General features: G+C 40.9%; 2 protein-coding genes, 1 long non-coding RNA gene and 5 other non-coding genes across 8 annotated transcripts in view; 7 read left to right on the top strand and 1 right to left on the bottom strand.

Moving 5' to 3' along the window:
• The window catches only part of supt6h (SPT6 homolog, histone chaperone and transcription elongation factor), a 15145-nt gene extending 9705 nt beyond the window's left edge, over nt 1-5440 (top strand). Inside the window, exons 26-36 of the mRNA XM_087171395.1 lie at nt 29-169; nt 418-613; nt 762-907; nt 1075-1167; nt 1303-1416; nt 1568-1692; nt 2104-2216; nt 2310-2387; nt 2493-2671; nt 2930-3189; nt 3487-5440. Coding sequence (XP_087027521.1) covers nt 29-169; nt 418-613; nt 762-907; nt 1075-1167; nt 1303-1416; nt 1568-1692; nt 2104-2216; nt 2310-2387; nt 2493-2671; nt 2930-3189; nt 3487-3679 — 1638 coding nt within the window. The 3' untranslated portion in view covers nt 3680-5440. The remainder of the gene's footprint in view (nt 1-28; nt 170-417; nt 614-761; nt 908-1074; nt 1168-1302; nt 1417-1567; nt 1693-2103; nt 2217-2309; nt 2388-2492; nt 2672-2929; nt 3190-3486) is intronic.
• A 635-nt stretch (nt 5441-6075) lies between these two features.
• LOC111647487 (ras-related protein Rab-34-like) lies at nt 6076-11622 on the bottom strand. The gene is made up of 11 exons (XM_023397105.2): nt 11499-11622; nt 10878-11074; nt 10295-10386; nt 9500-9565; nt 8868-8969; nt 8050-8114; nt 7852-7903; nt 7665-7746; nt 7373-7463; nt 7124-7231; nt 6076-6621 (listed from the first exon to the last, which is right to left on the bottom strand). The coding sequence occupies exons 2-11, from the start codon at nt 10923-10925 to the stop codon at nt 6560-6562; spliced, it is 768 nt and encodes a 255-aa protein (XP_023252873.1). The 5' UTR covers nt 10926-11074; nt 11499-11622; the 3' UTR covers nt 6076-6559.
• A 403-nt stretch (nt 11623-12025) lies between these two features.
• LOC111647488 (uncharacterized) lies at nt 12026-14766 on the top strand. Its single transcript, XR_002760041.2, has 8 exons — nt 12026-12279; nt 12690-12759; nt 12959-13001; nt 13194-13256; nt 13431-13494; nt 13695-13773; nt 14305-14363; nt 14555-14766. It is a non-coding gene; the product is annotated as an uncharacterized LOC111647488 (long non-coding RNA).
• On the top strand, nt 12806-12877 carry LOC111647489 (small nucleolar RNA SNORD49). The gene has a single exon (XR_002760042.1). It is a non-coding gene; the product is annotated as a small nucleolar RNA SNORD49 (small nucleolar RNA).
• On the top strand, nt 13045-13118 carry LOC111647495 (small nucleolar RNA SNORD65). Its single transcript, XR_002760048.1, has one exon. It is a non-coding gene; the product is annotated as a small nucleolar RNA SNORD65 (small nucleolar RNA).
• Nucleotides 13542-13615, top strand: LOC111647491 (small nucleolar RNA SNORD65). Its single transcript, XR_002760044.1, has one exon. It is a non-coding gene; the product is annotated as a small nucleolar RNA SNORD65 (small nucleolar RNA).
• On the top strand, nt 14140-14217 carry LOC111647492 (small nucleolar RNA SNORD49). The gene has a single exon (XR_002760045.1). It is a non-coding gene; the product is annotated as a small nucleolar RNA SNORD49 (small nucleolar RNA).
• On the top strand, nt 14406-14479 carry LOC111647490 (small nucleolar RNA SNORD65). Its single transcript, XR_002760043.1, has one exon. It is a non-coding gene; the product is annotated as a small nucleolar RNA SNORD65 (small nucleolar RNA).
• Nucleotides 14767-18878: the final 4112 nt, after the last annotated feature.

Below are 18878 nucleotides of genomic sequence, written 5' to 3'. Positions count from 1 at the left end.
TTTTTTTTGTTTTGTGTCACCCCTTTAGGTGTGGAATCACTTTGACAGTGGATCGTGTCCGGGTCAGGCAATCGGCGTGCGATCCAGGTTAGATAACGGCGTCCAGGGATTTATTCCCACCAAGTTTCTTAGTGACAAAGTGGTCAAACACCCTGAGGAGAGGGTCAAGGTGAGACCTGGTTTGTTGTGCTTTGCTGATGCTTTGCTGATGCTATTCAGTTTTATTGATTTATTTCTCTTTTTAGGTGAGATAAATAAATCAAGTTTGTTTCTGAGAGTTTCCAGATGATGCCAGTTACACTACCCAAATAACAAATTATGATAAATTGTTGCCTATTTCTGTCCGTCCTGTCATGTTTTCTTCTATTGTGGCATCTGTGTGATACTTGATTGTTCCTCATCCCTCTCCTGCTACAGGTGGGAATGACAGTTCACTGCCGCATAATGAAAATCGACATAGAAAAATTCAGCGTTGACCTCACATGCCGTACCTCGGATTTGATGGACAAGGCTAATGAGTGGAAGCTCCCCAAGGACAGCTACTATGACTTTGACACAGAGTCTGAAGACCAGAAACAGGAGGAGGAGTTCAAAAAGAAGCAACAGCGAACACGTTAGTATAATAACAGTAAAAAAACAATACACTGTGCTACTAATGGGAAAGGTTTTTCTCCTAAAACTCTTTGTTTATCCAATATTTGCCTCCACGTCTCTGCCCTTATACCATTTTTCTATTCTTTGCATTCTCTCTGTCTCTCCAGCATATATAAAGCGTGTGATCGCCCATCCCAACTTCCACAATATCAGTTTCAACCAGGCAGAGAAGATGATGGAGACCCTGGACCAGGGAGACTTGATCATCAGACCAAGCAGCAAGGGAGAGAACCACCTCACTGTCACCTGGAAAGTAAGAAACAGATGGAGTGGTACTGTAGGGGGGCGAAGAGTAAAATTTAAAAACTGAGTGGGTGGATGGAGAGAGAAGAGGCACGGTAACAAAAGACGTCATAGTGTTGTGGCGGTTGAGCGTGAGATGCAGTATACACACAATAGTCTGACTTGGATGTTTCATAGGTGGCTGATGGCATCTACCAGCACGTGGACGTGAGAGAAGAAGGCAAAGAGAACGCATTCAGCTTAGGACACACACTCTGGATCAACAATGAAGTAAACAGTTTTATCCTCTTGGCTCAACATGGTGTTTTGCTTCCTAATCAAACCTGCAGAAACGTTATGGTAAATCATTGTTGCTGTTGTGGCTTCTGCTGCATGTTCTTAAAGAGATTCTTACATTCTCTGCAGGAATTTGAAGATCTGGATGAAATCACTGCTCGGTACATTCAGCCAATGGCATCATTTGCCCGGGATCTACTGGGGCATAAGTACTTCCAGGATTGCAACGGGGGAAACAAGGAGGTATATACTGAGTCACTGTGCTGAATATTCTGTAGTCTTTTAAATATTACTGTGGGAAACATGACTCAACAACTCATCTTGTTCCACTGCTTGTTATTTGCCACAAGCGGTGCCTCTTATACCTCCTTTTGTTTTGTTCTCTCTTTGATAGAAAATGGAGGAGTTACTGGTCAGGACAAAGAGGGAGAAGCCTACTTTTATTCCTTATTTTATTTCTGCCTGTAAAGATTTGCCGGGAAAGTTCATTCTGGGCTACCAGCCTCGCGGAAAACCACGGTGAGCACAAATGTTTTTGTCTCCTCTGTTTTCCGGTTACTCACTGTATTGATGCCACAGATAGAAAATATTGAATGAATAAGTTTGGGCTGATTTAAAACATTAAATGTGTAAATGTTGCTTTCCCTCAAAGCAGCTCAAACTCGCATTAAAAACCACAGAAACTGTTGACAATGCCATTCAGTTCTGTAAATGAATAACCGTGGCACATGGTCACATGCAAACATCCAGAGCTACTACAGAGGCTCATATTTGCAAATTTGAGTCATGTCATACACATCGGAACAATTTACTGAACGCCGTGGGTTTAATATCCTCTCTGACATTTTTATGAGAAACTTACAATTTGATTGACAACAAGTTGTCCATACCTGTATAACTGAATGTCAGCATGCTATTTTTCTTTCCTAGGGTTGAATATGTGACCATCACCCCAGATGGCTTCCGCTACCGTTCACAGATATTTCCTACAGTAAACGGACTATTCCGCTGGTTTAAGGACCATTACCAAGAGCCTGTACCAGGTATGGAGGCACTTTACATAGTGTTCATGGTTTATATTACAACAGCTGAAGTATATTATGGATTATTATGTAACATTTTCTCTCGTGTCAAAGGCATCACTCCCAGCAACAGCAGCCGAACAAGGACACCTGCGTCCCTGAACGCCACCCCGGCCAATATCAACATAGCAGGTGAGTCTCTTCCACTCTCTTCCACACACACACAAATCTACATTGACAACATGAGAGGAGTTGTAGTACATTTTACCACTTCCTAATGTATTCCTTCCTCCCTAGACTTGACACGAGCTGTCAACGCCCTCCCACGCAACATGACTTCTCAGATGTTCAGTGCCATCGCCGCAGTCACAGGCCAGGGCCAGAACCCCAACACCACCCCCGCACAGTGGGGCTCCAGCCAGTACGGCTACGGTGGCAGCACAGGAGGAGGAGGAGGGAGCTCCTCCGCTTATCATGTGAGTGCAGCTTTTAATGTTGGCAACTGCTGCGCAAGGAAAAAGGTTGTTTTTGAGCTGTTGGCAGCTCCTAACAGGCATCGCCTAACATTCACTTAAACTCTGAAATAAATTGTAGGTTCTCACTCAAGGATACAAGATGCAGATACATTAGATTGTTGTTTTGGTGAATTAGAGGCTTTATGGAGATGTAGCTCATATCCTACATGTACTAGTAATTCAGAGCCACATTCATCGTCAGTACTTCCTCCACTACAGGTATTTGCCACACCTCAGCAGCCCATGGCGACGCCCATGATGACGCCTAGCTATTCATACACCACGCCGAGCCAGCAGGCCCTGGGCACGCCGCAGTACCCCGGCTCCACCCCGCAGTCGTCACACTCTCACGCACACGCCCATCCACACGTGTCACACCATGGCCATCACGGCCATCACAGCAGTCACCACGGCCACTCATCCGGCACTCCGTCATCCTCCACCTCGTCCAGAGGACGGACGCCACAGCAGCAGCCAAAGTAAGTACAGGGGAAATATGTGGAGTGACCTGATGTACTCTCACCATGTGTTTACAGTATCCTGGTTTCATGAGTGGTACAGATAAAATTCGACACTCTGCATTTTATGTTCACCTTCAAGTCTGAAAGCGTTGTATATGTTTTGCAGTATGCAACAGTTTTTCTGCCTTTAGATGGTGCTAAACCCCCAATCTGCATCATTTTAAAGCCAAGCAGCAGCCCACCAGTCCATCTGTTTTCCTACCCTACACTGTTTTCAGACTAAAACACCTCCCTTTCTTTCCTCTCTCCTCACAGGGCAAGCGGCAGCAACGCCTCCGCAGTTGACTGGGGCAAGATGGCGGAGCAGTGGCTGAAAGAGAAAGAGGCGGAGGGCCGGAAGAAAGCCCAGAGGATGACGCCACGACCGTCACCCAGCCCTATGATCGAGAGCACACCCATGTCCATCGCCGGAGACGCTACACCTCTGCTGGATGAAATGGACCGATAGGACACACAGGGGGGCGTCGCTACAACCCCCCCTACTCAACTCCAACCTTTGTACTGCTCCTTCATCTGGATAATCCTCCACATCTTGTCTCCCCCACCACCCATCAGCCCTTTCATCCAGCTGACCACTAGTTGGAGCCCACTCCATCCAGCTGACTGTTCACTCATATGTCCTCCTCACTTCATGATGTATGATCCTCTTGTGCTCCTGTCTACCCATCTCATCCCAAATGTTCCACCTCTTCACCTCCAGCCAGCTGCTCTGGCTGCATAGTATTTTGTATAGTCAGAATAACACTGTATATGTCATGCAGAAAGTCAGTACAATGACAAAAAAAACTTGAAATGTCTGACAATTGCATATAGGATATGGACCTACACAGACTTTGTCAGACAAGCTGTCCTGTTATCTTTATTTTTGCAATTGGTTTTAGTTTGATCCGTGACTGGTTTGACTGAGGGGCACAGTTACTGTTTCTAGAACCCACCTTTCCTCCTTTATGGTTGATGGATTTTTGGAAACGGTTGCCAAAAGAGTGCTTTGCCAAGCCAATCGGGTAATTGAATTTTTGTATGGAATGCGTCAGAATGAATAAAGACTGTTTTTTTTTTCTGTTTGAAACTTAAAGCCTCTGATCTTCACATCTGTCTAAGCAAACACATCTGCGACAGTACGGACACACACATGCCCAGTGTGAGGGATGAGACTTATTGAATAAGAAAAACCTTCTTGTCAGCTTCCCTCATACGTGAGTTATTGCTAGTTGTTTCCACCAAATGCTGTATTATGATCAGCTCATGTATTTTGGCTCCTGTAGATAGCCTCTAATGTATTGTTGACTATTGAAGAATGCTTGGTGGACACTTGCCATGCGCCACACCCCGAGGTAACAGTGCTTGTTGATACTTCATGTGCGTTAGCTCACATTTTAAGGCAGTTGATTTTATTAACAATATCTAACTGGCAAATTTGCCATATCAAACAAGCATCCTTGGCAGTTTGTCAGACGGCCATTTTTATAAGTTTATTCAAATCTGAATCTCTTGTATCTTAAATGTTTGCAGTTGAGCAAATATTTCACTATTGACGTTATTTTGTTTGCCACCTTGAGAGATGTGATCTCATACATGGCTGCTGCACTTCACTCCCAGACAGTATCGCTTCTCCCACTGAATGTTCACAAAGACGTTTTTCCACGGTTGCAACAGTAAAATTCAGATGTTTGAGTGGATGAATTCAAATTTCTCTCTTAACACTATCAGCAGAAGATACTATCAAACAGACTTCCTCCTGTGTTTATATCCCTAACTGTATAATATCCTGAGCTGCACGCAGCTGTTTCCGTAGAGTGAATATATCGTTGTTAAAAACACATTGAATCTTTTGTGATTGTCATGCGACAGTTTCAGGCCACTCTGCATCCCTCTTGGCTTATGCATTCGGGTTTGTTTTGTTTTTTTTGTTGTTGCTGTGCCTCTGTGCCACAGTACAAACAAGCAGCGCTGGTATTCAATGGTGTGCTTCATTTTGCAGTGTGCAAACTATCATGGTCCCATTAATATGCATATATGTTTTAAATAATTATGTTTGTTTTGAGTAAACTTGGTTTTACGTCTCTTGCCAGATTAAGATGAAGCATCTTTCTCACTGAGGCTGTGATTGGTCGTCAGCAGTAGTTGGGTGATGGAGGAGAAATGATGTCTCTGGCACTGCTGATGACCTTTTCTACCTGTGATCCCTTTAATAAAAGTGTTCATATTATCCCTGACTCTGGTTCATGCTCATTTTGGGGAAAAAAACTCGCAGTCTGGGCATGTGATGTACATACAAGGGTGTGTGTGTGTGTGTGTGTGTTTGCATTCTTGATTTTCTTCATGGTATAAATATGATTAACTTGGAACAGAATGTGAGGTATTTTCCCAACCTGTTCTTTCTTTACACCATCCAGCTGTCCTGTTTCACCAGGACACAAGGATGACACAGTGATCAAAACCAGTTTATTTACAATCCATAATCTATAAACTATAGTCAAAGTGTAGCAGCGGTCAATAAGACACAAGTGGGATCATAGGCTTATGAAGACGCACTAACTCCCCTCTCTACTGAGCGAGGGAATCGATTGACCTCAGTTGTAAACTCGCTGCTCGTCTCTCTCCCTGCAAACAATCCCTCCATTTTTGCGATCATGAGAACCCTTATGTCAGAGGAGAGATGTGTTGTGGGTATGACCGCGGTCATGGGAGCCGGCGTACGCGACGCATTAGCAGCACAGACACATGACAGGAGACCAGTGAGGAGAGCAAAAATAATAATAAAAAAATGCATCTTGTCTGACGCTGACATTTCATCCGTAATGGGAGAGAAATGTTCCTTCACTCAAACAGACAGACAGTGTGTTTATGAAAGAATCAACCAAAGGCAGTTTAATAAAAGAATAATCTTCCTCTCTTGATAAATGTTTTCGTATCCAAGCACATCACAAAGCTTTATCTGTTGCAGCTGAACGAACATTCCTGAGAGGACACCACTTTGATCACTGCTGACTGACATCGTGTTGTTTACGGCCTCAGCTCACAATTCATCATGTCAAAAACTACCACTTGTATTCACGCTGATTCCCTCTCAGGTCGTTTGCAGAGCGTCACAAATACATCATTTAGCTCATAGGACAATGATTTTTTTTTTTTATGTGCTTTATTCATGATGTTTACACTGAGCATGCTGAGTCCATATTTCAGTTTAATCTTCCTGTTCACCGTGTTGTGTTGTGTTGTGTTGTGTTGTGTTGTGTTGTGTTGTGTTGTGTTGTGTTGTGTTGTGTTGTGTTGTGTTGTGTTGTGCTGCTGTGGAGTCGGTACAGTTTCACTCTCTCAGCTCTCATCAGCAGCAGTTGGATTTCCTCTTGGTTGGCACATGATCTGCTTCTGTGCTGTCTGTGATCCCTGCGTGCAACACAAATAAGATTAAACACCTTTTATTTCTTAATTTATTTTGCTATTCAGAGGAAAGCACAGTTCACACTATTCCACCGATCGACAACGTGCAATGAGGCAGTTTGTCCACAAAGGCAGTGAAGAAGAAGACTGCTCGGATGTAAACAGTTGCAATTTTAGATTTTCAAAGAGAATGGTTCTGCAAAAGCACTTTTCATTTCGTTTTTGTTCTCTCAGCCTTTCTTCAAAATGAAACTTTTCAAAAAATGTAGATCCACAGTAGGTACAACTGGGCTTGGGAACAGGACTGAAGTAAAGCTTGGGCACAAACACATTTCTCAGTGGCTTGAGAAAAGGCAAAGACTGTCATCATTACTGAGAGCGTGTCATTGGAAGACACAGTAGTTTCCAGAAAGTAGAAACTAATTAGGTAGTTAATGAATCTAAGAAATAGTCGAACATATTATGTCGCCTTCTTAATAATGAGAATTTATGGAGTGAGCCGACTCACTGATAATGTCACCGACGTGCCTCGACCCACTTTTCTCGAGCTCAGACAAAACGTTGGCCTCAAAAGTCAGAGACGCCACACGGAAGAAGAAATCCCTGATGCCGTCTCCTGAAAACAAGATGGAGGAGAGAGTTTAGTGAGACCAGGAGAGGATTAAAACTGAAAATGAAAAGCAAGAACCGGATGAAGACTGTGGGAGTCAGGTGGTGGGAGTTGGGGATTTGTGCATGTTAATGTGTGTTTGACCACCTGACTTTGCAGATACAGCCCAGTACTCTGCTTTGATTTCCTCCGAGAGTCTGATGGCTTCCCGCTCAATCTGAGCCAACTGATCAGGAGACTGAGGAGCGAAGCACAGAGGACAGGGGGAGGGGGAGCAAACAACAAGCTTCAGACTGTTGGACTCATAGTTTCAAAGTGATGTCTTCAAATTGTTTATTTTGTCCGACAAACATGTTCAATTCAGTTAGATAAACATTTAACTTAATTAGTTTAATCTCTTTCTCAATTTGCAGTAATTAAAGAAAAAAAGGTCACCCACACTGAGGTCCTTCTTGGTACCGACAAGGAACAGTAAAACACTGGATGGGTCATTTTCCTTCATAGCATCCTCTAGCCACTGCCTAGACACACACACACACACACACACACACACACACACACAGCTATACATTTTCTAATGGCATTTTAATAGCATCATCATTAGATAGTAATGGGATATTCCTTACCTGGCATGTGCTAGTGAGCCCACACTGCTTAAGTCAAACACCACTATAATGGCTGGAGATGTGAAGAGACGCACAATAGGTAATCACACAGAGGCAAAACAAAGTGCATGACCATGTGTCAGAAGATGGAGATTAAACAGTTTGAATCATTTAGATGACAGGTGCAAAAAAACACTGTAGAGACGAAGCCAAACTCACCTTGTGCTCCTCTGTAATAGGTGGAAGCGATGCACTTGAACCGCTCCTGACCTGCTGTGTCCCACCTGAAACACATCAGATGCAGCTTTGACTGTTCTCACTGGGAGATTTGGTGGGAATGAAGGGAAGGGGGTGTATGTATATTTGGTCATAAAATAAATGTATTATTTGACCTGATGGTGGCACTCAGGTTCAAGGAATAAACAAAGTTACTACTAAAGTTACTACAGTTCGTCCAGGACAACTTGAATGTTTGACAATCCATCCAATCAAGACGTGTGTGGTCACTAACATCAGTTGGATTCACCCTATGGGAACTATGAATGTCTGAAAGGGCTTTCACAGTAATCCATCCAGTGGTTGTTGAGTTATTTCAGCAGCACGGTGACGGAGCGACAGAGCGACAGACAAAACAGTCTTTCACGGCCACGAATGTTCACTGGAATGTTGAGCTCATTAACTGTCCCGTGCAGTCCGTCTCTCACGGATACTAACTTCAAAATTACATTAATATAACACATGCGCACATGCAGGACTGAAGTCAACGTATAATATAAGGCCCACTAACTGTCTGAATAAGAAGCTTATCAAATAACCTAGAGGACCTTATAAAGATAGTTGTATGTTATCATGTGATTTCATGTAGGCCTGCGTACAGATTGTTCAGACATTCAAGAACTTAAACTTCATTAATGTATTTGAAGCAGGAAACTTTGTTGATTGACAAATTTCGCCCTGCCACAGGATGGGAATTAGTTTGCTGGTGGCTCAGTCTATGAACTGAGTGTTTCTCTGGGGTGTAGTAGTGACATACTCACAGCTGTAAACTGAAGGGAACACCGAGCACCTCGAAACGCTCCATCTCAAAATCCACCCCTATGGTCGCTTTGTAGTTCTTATCAAATGCGCCCTTACAGAACCTGATAGAAACAAAGCAGAAGATTTTTTTTAATTTATTTTTTTGTCTATGAAATGTCAGAAAAGTTTGTGGTGCCCAAATTGAAGCCTAGCGTTGATCATTTTGACTGGCTAACAGTAAAACAAAAAAGATATGTCATTCACCCTGAAATAAATCTCAGGAGATCTAATGAATTTAAATAAACTGACTTCAATTTCCTTATCTCACTCCTGTATCACACAAACTCAGTTAAACCACTGAGTCTCAGCTCTGAGCACATGTTGACTGTGCACGAGTTGTTTCTGTCAGTATGTTTCCATGTGTGACTGAGCTCTACATCAGTGACTGTTTTGGACTGGACGAGAAAACATTCAACCATGTTGTTCAAACTAAACTTTAATGATGCTGCAAGCCCTGCAGCTACGGATGAAACACTCCAACAAGTTATTGAGTCATAGTTCAAATCAGACTGAGCACAAAACTGAATTAAAAAAATCTAAAAACAGCCTAATAATCCTATTGATCTGATTATTATTGATGACTGCTTCTTACCTGCTGATCAAGCACGTTTTCCCGACTGCAACATCGCCCACTACGATCACCTTGGCGATATTAAAGCTAGCAATAGAAAGTCAACTGTCATTCATGACTTCATCCAACAACAACAGCAGGAAGTGCACAGCAGCATGATCAATAACATGCAGACATCACTGCTAACAACTTGCAGGAGTTCGTTGACACTAATCAACCAGAGATCAGGAGGTGGAGGCTCAGTAAAGATCCAAAAACAAGAAAGAGTGACTCTGAGTAACACGTTTTGTCTGTTTAGTGACAGTGAGCCACATTGCTGCACTGGTTAACAGGTTCCTTCAGTACGATGAACACGGGCACTGAATGTGTATTAATCCATGGCTGGAAATAGTTCCCAACAAATGCACTACTTACTCCTGTTTGAGTAATGTTTGCTTAAAACTACAGTTCCCAGCTTAGTGTTACTGACTGTTTTAAGAAAATAAAACTATATATTTATGACCAGTCTGTTGAGATTTTGCAGAAAGACAGAGTAGGGAAGCTGGGAAGTTTTGAGAGACACATTTGTCCATGTTGGAATATTTAACGTAACTTATCAAAAGTAGGAAAATATGGAGCACCTCCAGCCTTATTATTTAAATAGACCAGGTCAATGTCGTCAGTTGTGATGGGTGTGGCCGATGGATATCAGCTGAAACAGCAGTCAGAGCATGACATAAAGCGCCCTGCTTGAACTAATTCATTTCATTTAAACACATATCAGAGTGTGTGTGCAGTAGCAGGATGAGCAGCCGGGCATGTTGTCAATGATCTTACCTTACTGTGCCAGTCTTTTGTACCTGACAGGCGGCCTTCACCTGTGGGTGGAAGCCATCTTTGGTGTGCAGCGCTGCATTTGGACTAAAACACTAGAAAGAAACCACAAAAAAGAAACATTCAGACACAGAGAGAAACAAATGGAAAAAAAGCACATTGGACAGTAAAAGAAAAAAGCAAGGGAGGGTTCACTGAATGTCTGTTACCTGGCAAATAAAAAATTATAAAAAAAAAAAAAAAAGGACAAGAAGCATTGTCCCAAAATAAAAATCATGCCTGTCTTCTCCTGGCTCAATTTTAAAGTGTTGTATTTCCCAAATTATCAGCTAAACTAGTTCATACTTTCAGCTAATCAGGAATCATTAACAATCTTCAAACAGAGGTAAAACAAAAGACACCGGAGTTGCAGGTTTTATGAGGAAAACAGCATTTTTTGAAAATTTGCAGTCATGCATTGCAGAGACGCAGTTCAAGACTCTAAATAACCTCATCATCAACAGTAACACTGTTAGCTTTAAGTGCATTATAGTGTGTGTGTGTGTGTGTGTGTGTGTGTGTGTGTGTGTGTGTGTGTGTGACTAACCTTTGGTAGCTGTGTAATGATTCGGTCCTTCCTCACAGGTGGCAACATGCTGCTACAGTGGATCAACACACACACACACACACACACACACACATGCAAACACAATCTTCATTCACTTAAACAAGACACTCACACACACTTAAGTTTTTTCTCACCACTCCTTCCACAAACCCAGGAAAGGACACAGTGAAGTTTTCCTGAAATAGAGAAAATATCAAAAGTTAAATTGTCTGTCTCTAAGCAAAGTGCACAGTAAATCTGATTTTTTGATTTCCATTTGAAAAAAATAAACTGTTTGCAGCAAACTACCATCAATATGCCCCTGATGAACATCAGAGGAAAAACGAAGTGTGCATGGCAATTTGTCCTCACTTTACTTTACTGCCTAAAACCTTCACACAGCAGGCTACTGTAAAACATTGTGTGGTAATACTACAACCCCAAAGCATATTGTTTTTATACAGTAACATCTCATTGACCTAGGTTAAGAATTCAGGAAGGTATGGTTAGAACAGAATGTGTCTGCAAATCAAGAGTAATCAACAGTGCAGAAAGAAAAACTTGGTGTAAAATAAGCACTCTGTAAATTCTTAAGTGTTTAAGTAAGTTTAGCAGCTTTACCTGAAACTGCAGAAGGAAATATAATCTGTGTCTGGAGATGTGATGCTATATCCAAAGTCTGCCAAGTAGATAAATCCAGAGCAAGTTGGAGCTGAGTCTCCACAGTTTCATCTCCAGACAGACAGACAAACAGACAAGCAGGCGTCTAATGAGACATGTAACTAGTGAAGAAAACCAGCCTGTAACGTGTCAAACAGCGGCACCCTGTGGCTGCGGGGCATTCTGACTCAATGAGTGAATGAAAATAGATGCTCAGTGTCGTAATTAAATTTCACAGTGTAATTTACAGTAATATTATGATGTATTGGGTTTGGCACATTATTCAATAGTTTTTATAATAGTATGTAAACATGTAGAATGGACTGTACAGAGTTTAGGTGGTGGGTGCGTTTGAGTGAGAAAACATGCAGTTCACACTCCAGTGCAGCAGGTGGCGATATCGCCGATCTTTCACGTCGGTTTTTACGTCTGACGTATTATTTCCGCGACGGTCAGGCAGGCTTTAAAAACGTTCCGGACCGGAGTCGCGCCCTCTTTTAGTTCGACTGTCGTTGCTGCTGCTGTGTCCCACCGCGGCAGTTTTAACTGGACTGGTAAACAGAGTCCAGTAAATACAAAGCCACAGTAGTAACTATTACATGACTTTAGCTGGACTGGAGTTGAGTATTCAGTTAAAACGTGGTATCTGTTGGCTGCAGTGAAATGTTAGTGTTCAGAGTGTCAGTTAGGCCTCAAGCAGCCACGTGGAGAGGACTGAAGGATGGAGAAGGAAAAAGACAAAGTGAGATTTAGTGGTTTTTCTTATTTGTTGTTTTGTTGCAAAGAGTAAACGGTAGTTTTTCCTGCGTTTTTAAGGTGTTAGATTAAAATCAAATGTTGGCTAAATATGGTTATGTAGTATATCGGTGTGATTCATAATTGAAGCCACGGCTGCTTTTGCTTTCTTGGTATTTGTGAAGTAAAATTACCAGTAATGTGAATTAAATAACTATAAACGTGTTAGAAATGAGTTTTTAAATGTAGCATTTCATTGTAAATGTGTGAAATGCCTTTGTTAAAGCCCCACTTCCACATAAAGTGTCTGATATTGACAGTATTGCCTGCCTATAGTCCATGGCGGGATTTAAATTTTTTTTTTTTTTTTTTTTTTAAGATTTTAAACCATATTTGAAACATCTTGTTTTTCCTCAGGTGGGCTTCAGCTTGGCAGCTCCTTGCATGAGTTTGATAAATGTAATCAGTCGTCCACTCCACTCAATAGGTGAGTGAAGGTGAATTCAACCCATCTATTTAATGTGTGTGCAGCTGTCTGTGATGAAAGCTGTGAATAGGAAGTGCCGTCTGATGCGACAACTGACGATGTTTCTAACTCACTGTTCTGAGCCTCCCTGAAACTGCATTTGAATTCAGTTGTTTGCTGTCAATAGAACTGAACTTGTTTTTTATTTTATTTTTTTTAGGTCAGAATGTGCCTGTTCAAGATGATGCAAAGTCAAGACTGAGGTTGGTTTAATGATGCAGTTTTACTTGAGTAAAACTTTACATGTAGTGATGAAATCTAAACTGAAATAGCTGGAATTACCGGCAGATTGTTCAGTGGTGACTCTCGGTTTTCTGAACATGAGAATTCTGTTGTCAAAGTAAATCTTCTGTTATCGAATCATAACCTTTTCCATGTTTCTTTTGTATCTCAAGAAGAAGCAACAGAAGTTGAGTCCAGGGAAATGCACCTGCTGATGACAGCTGTTTGAACAATGGGTAAGTTGACATATCTTCTAGTGTGGTGCTTCTGTGAAACTGTGGCGAGGAAGTACCGTCATATGTGAAAATTGACAATATCTCATCCACTTTTTCTGAATCTTAAGTGTTTCTCCTGTAATGTAATGGCCCTTTTCTACCACTTATCTAATATCGTATTCTTCCATCTGACAGGTTCCCCTGCAGCAGTGCATGTGCTGCCAAATTCACCAACTGTCTGAAGATTCATTTCATGAAGGTGAGTTTGCATTTTCTGCCATAAAGAATGTGAACTTGCTGCTTCTGTTGTGATGAAACCTAAACTGAAATAGCTGGAATTACCGTCAGATTGCTCAGTGGTGATCATTGGTTTTCTGAACACGCAATGGCTCCTTGTCTCAAATGAACATCACTGGTGCTTGTTTTTCACCATTCTGAATTTTGTTCTGGTTTCTCAAGGTTGAGCTGGTTCCTTGTTTGAAAGGAAGAGATTCATCTTATGGCGTGCAGCTGCAGCAACACCATCGAGATGGTCTCGGTAAGTTTCGATTTTTAGATACCCTTTAAAAACATATGTAGATGAGCTTTTTTTATAAGCTCACCTTTGTACAGTGAGACTACTCGGTACTTGATGATTTTTGCACAAGGGCTTGTTCTGCATTCTTGAGCAGAGAAGGCACCAGCAGGCTTTAGACTTCCTGATGACTGACAACGGATCACAAGTTGTTTCAGAGTTGATTGTGAACCTTTCAAAACTTCAAAATCTGATTTGTCCAAATTCCAATTTGAGATCAAAGATTGGACACATTAATAAACTGCTGGTAAATGTGCCAAATAATACAAGAACTTTGTCTCATGTACAATGGTGAGTTAATTGAAAAGCTAATTTGCCCTGAGTAGTGTTGTCAGTGATGAAAACCTGGAATAGGAAGTGCCGTCAGATGCGACAATTGACGATAATTTCGAATCCATTTTTCTGAGTCTTTAAAGAGATGCTTTGCAAAGATTTTTTTTTTTTTATTTATTCTTTTTAAACATGTCCTCATTTTCCTTATTTTGTTTATTCCAGGTGCCGTTATGCCAGTGGGCTCCTGACCCCTGAAGTCTGCTGTCGAGTGAATTTGACAGGTAGCTTTTTAAGCTGTAGCACATGAATAGCTGTTGTCATTGTTGTGATGAAATCTAAACTGAAATAGCTGGAATTACCGGCAGATTGTTCAGTGGTGACTCTCGGTTTTCTGAACACTAAATGGTACCAATTTATAAGTACACATGACTGAAACTATTTGTAGACCAACATCCTCTTTCTTATCCTTCAGATTTGGATCCATGTGGTTGCAGCGGCCCTGGTACGCCTACAATCTGCACATGGTAAGATTGTTTCTACAGATTTACTAGGACATAGACTTATGTTATAACATGAGCTCTAGATGGGTTTCTTACTTCACCTGCATGTCCACTTCATACAAAAGTAGATACAATGTACTTGTAATGTTTTATGTGTGCAAATAAATAAATAAATAAAACAAAATAAATTCAATCAAATTGTCTGTTTTTTTTCGGTGAAGTATAATAAAGTTGCAGTATTTTGGAAGGGGAAAAAACAAGTCAATAGGTGACCTGGACATTGTCAACACCATGTAAACTAATGGGATTGTATGTGAGAAAACATGTCAATTCAGTAAAAAAAAATATTATTATTATTATTATTATTATTATTATTATTATTAAGTATTAAGTATTAAAATACCTTGTGTTAAATATTGGTATCAAACTGGTTTGAAATGTCTCCAACTGCACTTTCTGGGTGTAGTTTCCTGGCTGTAGCCTATTTAACTGCATAGGTATTAGTTGGGTGGATTTCAGTAAATAAACTGGATCTTGAGTAAATGCATGTGAACAGCTCTTCAGATTGTAAGTGATCCTTTGTGCCTTGAGCCTTGACTTCTGTGTTCCAACTTGACCCACTAAAAACTCAAGTGCAACTTCTGAATGCTTCAGTGTGTCACACTAAAGAAAACGTGGGCCCAGTGCATTCTGTGTTTTCAAATTAATGTGAACTTTCTCGAATCACATTGTTTGACTTCATGTCCCTGATGTCTGTCCTCACTTGTCTTGGTCTTGATTTATCCTATTAAATGATGAACCTATATAACCACATTGGGGATGAGGTTCTTCACTACAGCAATCTTGAGATGCATCAGATAAATTCCAGTTTGGACAGAATTTGAATTCAGATTGTTTCCCAGTAGGATTTATTTTTATTTATTTTTTTTATCTTTTCTCAAAGATGACTGTCATCGAAACTGATTGGAGGCTAAAGCAAAATCCCTGTGGCCATTTCACTTTGCTCTGGTATGACGGGACCTTAGTTAATAAAATTTAAGTCTGGAGATCAGAGGGGTGTAAAGTTGACGGTGAGTCAAAGTGCATGGGTCAACTGACGGATGAGTAACGATGGAAAACCTGTTCTTCAGGATGTTTCTCGTTCAGGTGTTTGAAGAAAATGCTTTTTTTTCTTTTCTTTTTTTTTCCCCTCTTTGATCAAGGTCAAGGAAACGATCTTGGTCAAATGCAGATTTGTGCTCCTTTTCTTCTTTTAAAAAGCTTGTTTGTCTTATAAACTCTACGTAGCCTTGTGAGAAAACAGTGACGACACGAGTGTATGCTACCAAAAGCAAACTTGCCGTGTAAATCTGCAACAAAAAATTTCCAGTTTGGTAACTAACGTAGCTACAAATGGTCTGTAGTCAGTTTGTCCCAGTGTGTGATTTTAAGTCGTCTATGATGCAGTAACTTGTGTAATGTGATACCTGTGTTTCAGGATTTGCTGCCAAATTTGATCACAGGTATTGACTAAATTTATTTTGACTTATACAATACTGACTGATCTCTGGTATGCAGTGTGTATCAATTATTTATCTTCATACTGTGCATATACAGTACTTTGTCAAAAGTTGTCAGTCTACAACTGCAGGTAAATGCTGTATTCTCAGTCTCTTTCATAAAATGTTGTAACAAAATAATGTCACAGGGCTGCACTCACTTAGAGAAATCATGGTCAAACACTAAAAAATGAAGCAAGATCCCGTCGTCCCTAATTACAGAAATCAACTGGTTGCTTTTTACATTTATTCATATATTTTCCCAAACATCTGACATGCAGTCGAGTATGAATACCTTCTCACCCCCTCTGTCTATCTTCACCTGAATCTCTTGGTACGATCCGTGATTTGTCTCTTTCAAGAGTTTTAAAGGGAACCCGTGGAGTTTGACCAAAACTATGAAGCAGTGTTTTTTTATGACCGTGTCCCATTTTTGTTTGTATCCTGCAAACGGATGCATGTGATGTTGCATACATTCCTGTTGCAGCAATGCGTAAAGAAATGCATCAGCTAAATGAAGGGAAGAAGCCTGTGAACATGAACGTAAACAATGTTGGCTTTGAAGTGTTCTGAAACTCAGCTGTGCAAATGTCTCCTGAGGAATTAAATGTTTCACCTCAAGGTTGTTTTGGTGAGAAATGCAAATTTTTTTTGTTTACAAGAAAATTCCACAGGCGCCTTTAAGTTGGTCTTAAGGGATTTTTACATGTGTGACTAGCAAACTTTTTTGAAGACCCTGTGCTGTTTGGTCTCTAGTGGCTATAGAAACCTGTTTTCCCCTCAGTGTGTTATTTGTAAAGAGGAATATGATGTGGTGAAGAACCTCTGGCCACAACTTAGGCACTCACATCTGGAATCCACAACCCTGACCCTGTCAAAGAGTGTTTGTTCAAGTGAAGCAAACTGCTATGAAGCGTACATATTTCTTTCATGCACAATTTAACCTGCCCAAAGAGGATTTTAGGATTTGTTTAAATCTCCGATGGTACTGCATTTCATTTATGATTTGTTTTGGTGTTTGTGGATCTTATGGAGACGTGCAAAACTATGACAGAATGTGGTTCTGATGGAGAGTTAGAAAGGAAAAAGAGTTTTGGTTTGGTGGAGAAGTCGTGCCTTCGTTGTGACAGGAGACAGTCTAGTTTGTACTTAACACAGCATGTCTTGTTCCTCTGTGTCAGCGAGTGATTAATGATGTCTGTGAGGCAGGTTAGCTGGCTCCTCAGAGAACTAGCACAATTACAAGATGGATGAGCACAGATTCTATGGCATGGGGGGGTTACGCCTTCACAGCTGTAGGTTATGTAATGATAATGATAATCATGCATGAGTCTGGACTACCAGGCAGGTAAATTAGGCACAGTGCTGCCCCAGGCTTACTGTATGACAGCTGCTTTGATGAAGTGTATCTTGATATGGGATTTTTGCTCAACATCAGCTGATGTGTTGCTTAGGATGGATCCTGCAGGGGTCCTCAAAATCTACTTTTCAGACTTTCATCATATCAGCTGACATTATGTTTACTTGTGTTTAATCAGAAACCTCCCTGCAACTCTCACTATCCATAAATCAAACCAAGTATTCAATGACAGTTGCCCACCTATCCTAGGTTGACTATAGCTGTATGTATTTGTCCATTAAAGCATCGGTTTGTTTGAACTGTTAAAGGCTCCAAATCACTTAATGAATGCAATAATGAATATCATCACGTACCGTACAGGCCGGTGTGTGAGGATCCCTGCAAAGAAGTTGGTGCACAAATACAATGGGTCAACTTTGTTCTAATGGATGGAGATGCTCTGATAAAGCTCCTGAAACGCAATGCAATGAATGAAAAAGTGAAACATGTCAAAAGGTGGATGTGTTTCAAAATTCTCAGCGGTGGCTGGATTAACAAACTAAAACACGCCCCCCCACCCCAACCCCCAACTGGTCCTCCCACTCTTTGTACATTGTGTGCAGTGATTTAGTGGCGCTTATCCCTATAATCACCAGCTAAATTACAGTTTGGCAACTCAGTACAAACCAGCTGCCACACAGTTTTGTTGTGTTTTTGTTGTTCACTTTGTGTTTTTGTTGTTCCTTCATTCATCATTTTTTAAATACATACAACAATTCAACATAATTTATTATCATGGCAACAGAAAATTCTTTTTTTAACTGCACAGTGTATGAACCATGTCTTTGTTTGCAGTTCTGAATGAAAGCACTGAATGCAAGTATTAAACTGAAAAGGTTAAAGGTAAAGGCTTCAGCAGTGAGTCTTAGCCACAGAGTTATGATGTGGCATTATTCGTGTAAACAACAACAATAACAAAGAAAAATACTACACGAAATTAATTTTAAACTTTAAGTTTTGTAACTGGATTATAAACCACTAACCCTCGACATGCAAATCATCCAGTGTTAGTCGGAGGAAGAAAGAGGACTACGGAGACGGACAGGGAAGGTACACAGCTAACATGTCTGTTGTTAGTGACACAGCGGGGGAGTTTCCTGATGGTGTCTCTGCTGGGAAGCGTGGCATTATGAAGAGGCATTATTCTCTCTTCAAACTGTGAAACATCTCCTTGTCCTCTTATCTCAAACCTGGCCTATAGGCCCCAGAATTACATTGTTGATGTTCACATATTTAAAACAGAGAAGCGAGATTGAAATTGTGTAAGTGAATGAACAAAGTAAGTTTGTCGACTGGTTAAAATAGTTGGCAAACTCTGCTGTTGTAACATTTATACATAAATACATGAATAGCCACTGA

This window comes from Seriola lalandi, unplaced genomic scaffold, assembly GCF_002814215.2.
Source record: "Seriola lalandi dorsalis isolate HSWRI2012SDOR001 ecotype SW California unplaced genomic scaffold, Sedor1 jcf7180002054995, whole genome shotgun sequence".
NCBI lineage: Eukaryota > Metazoa > Chordata > Actinopteri > Carangiformes > Carangidae > Seriola > Seriola lalandi.
The sequence above is the reverse complement of the archived record's forward strand: the minus strand, read 5'-3'. Positions and strand labels throughout refer to the sequence as shown.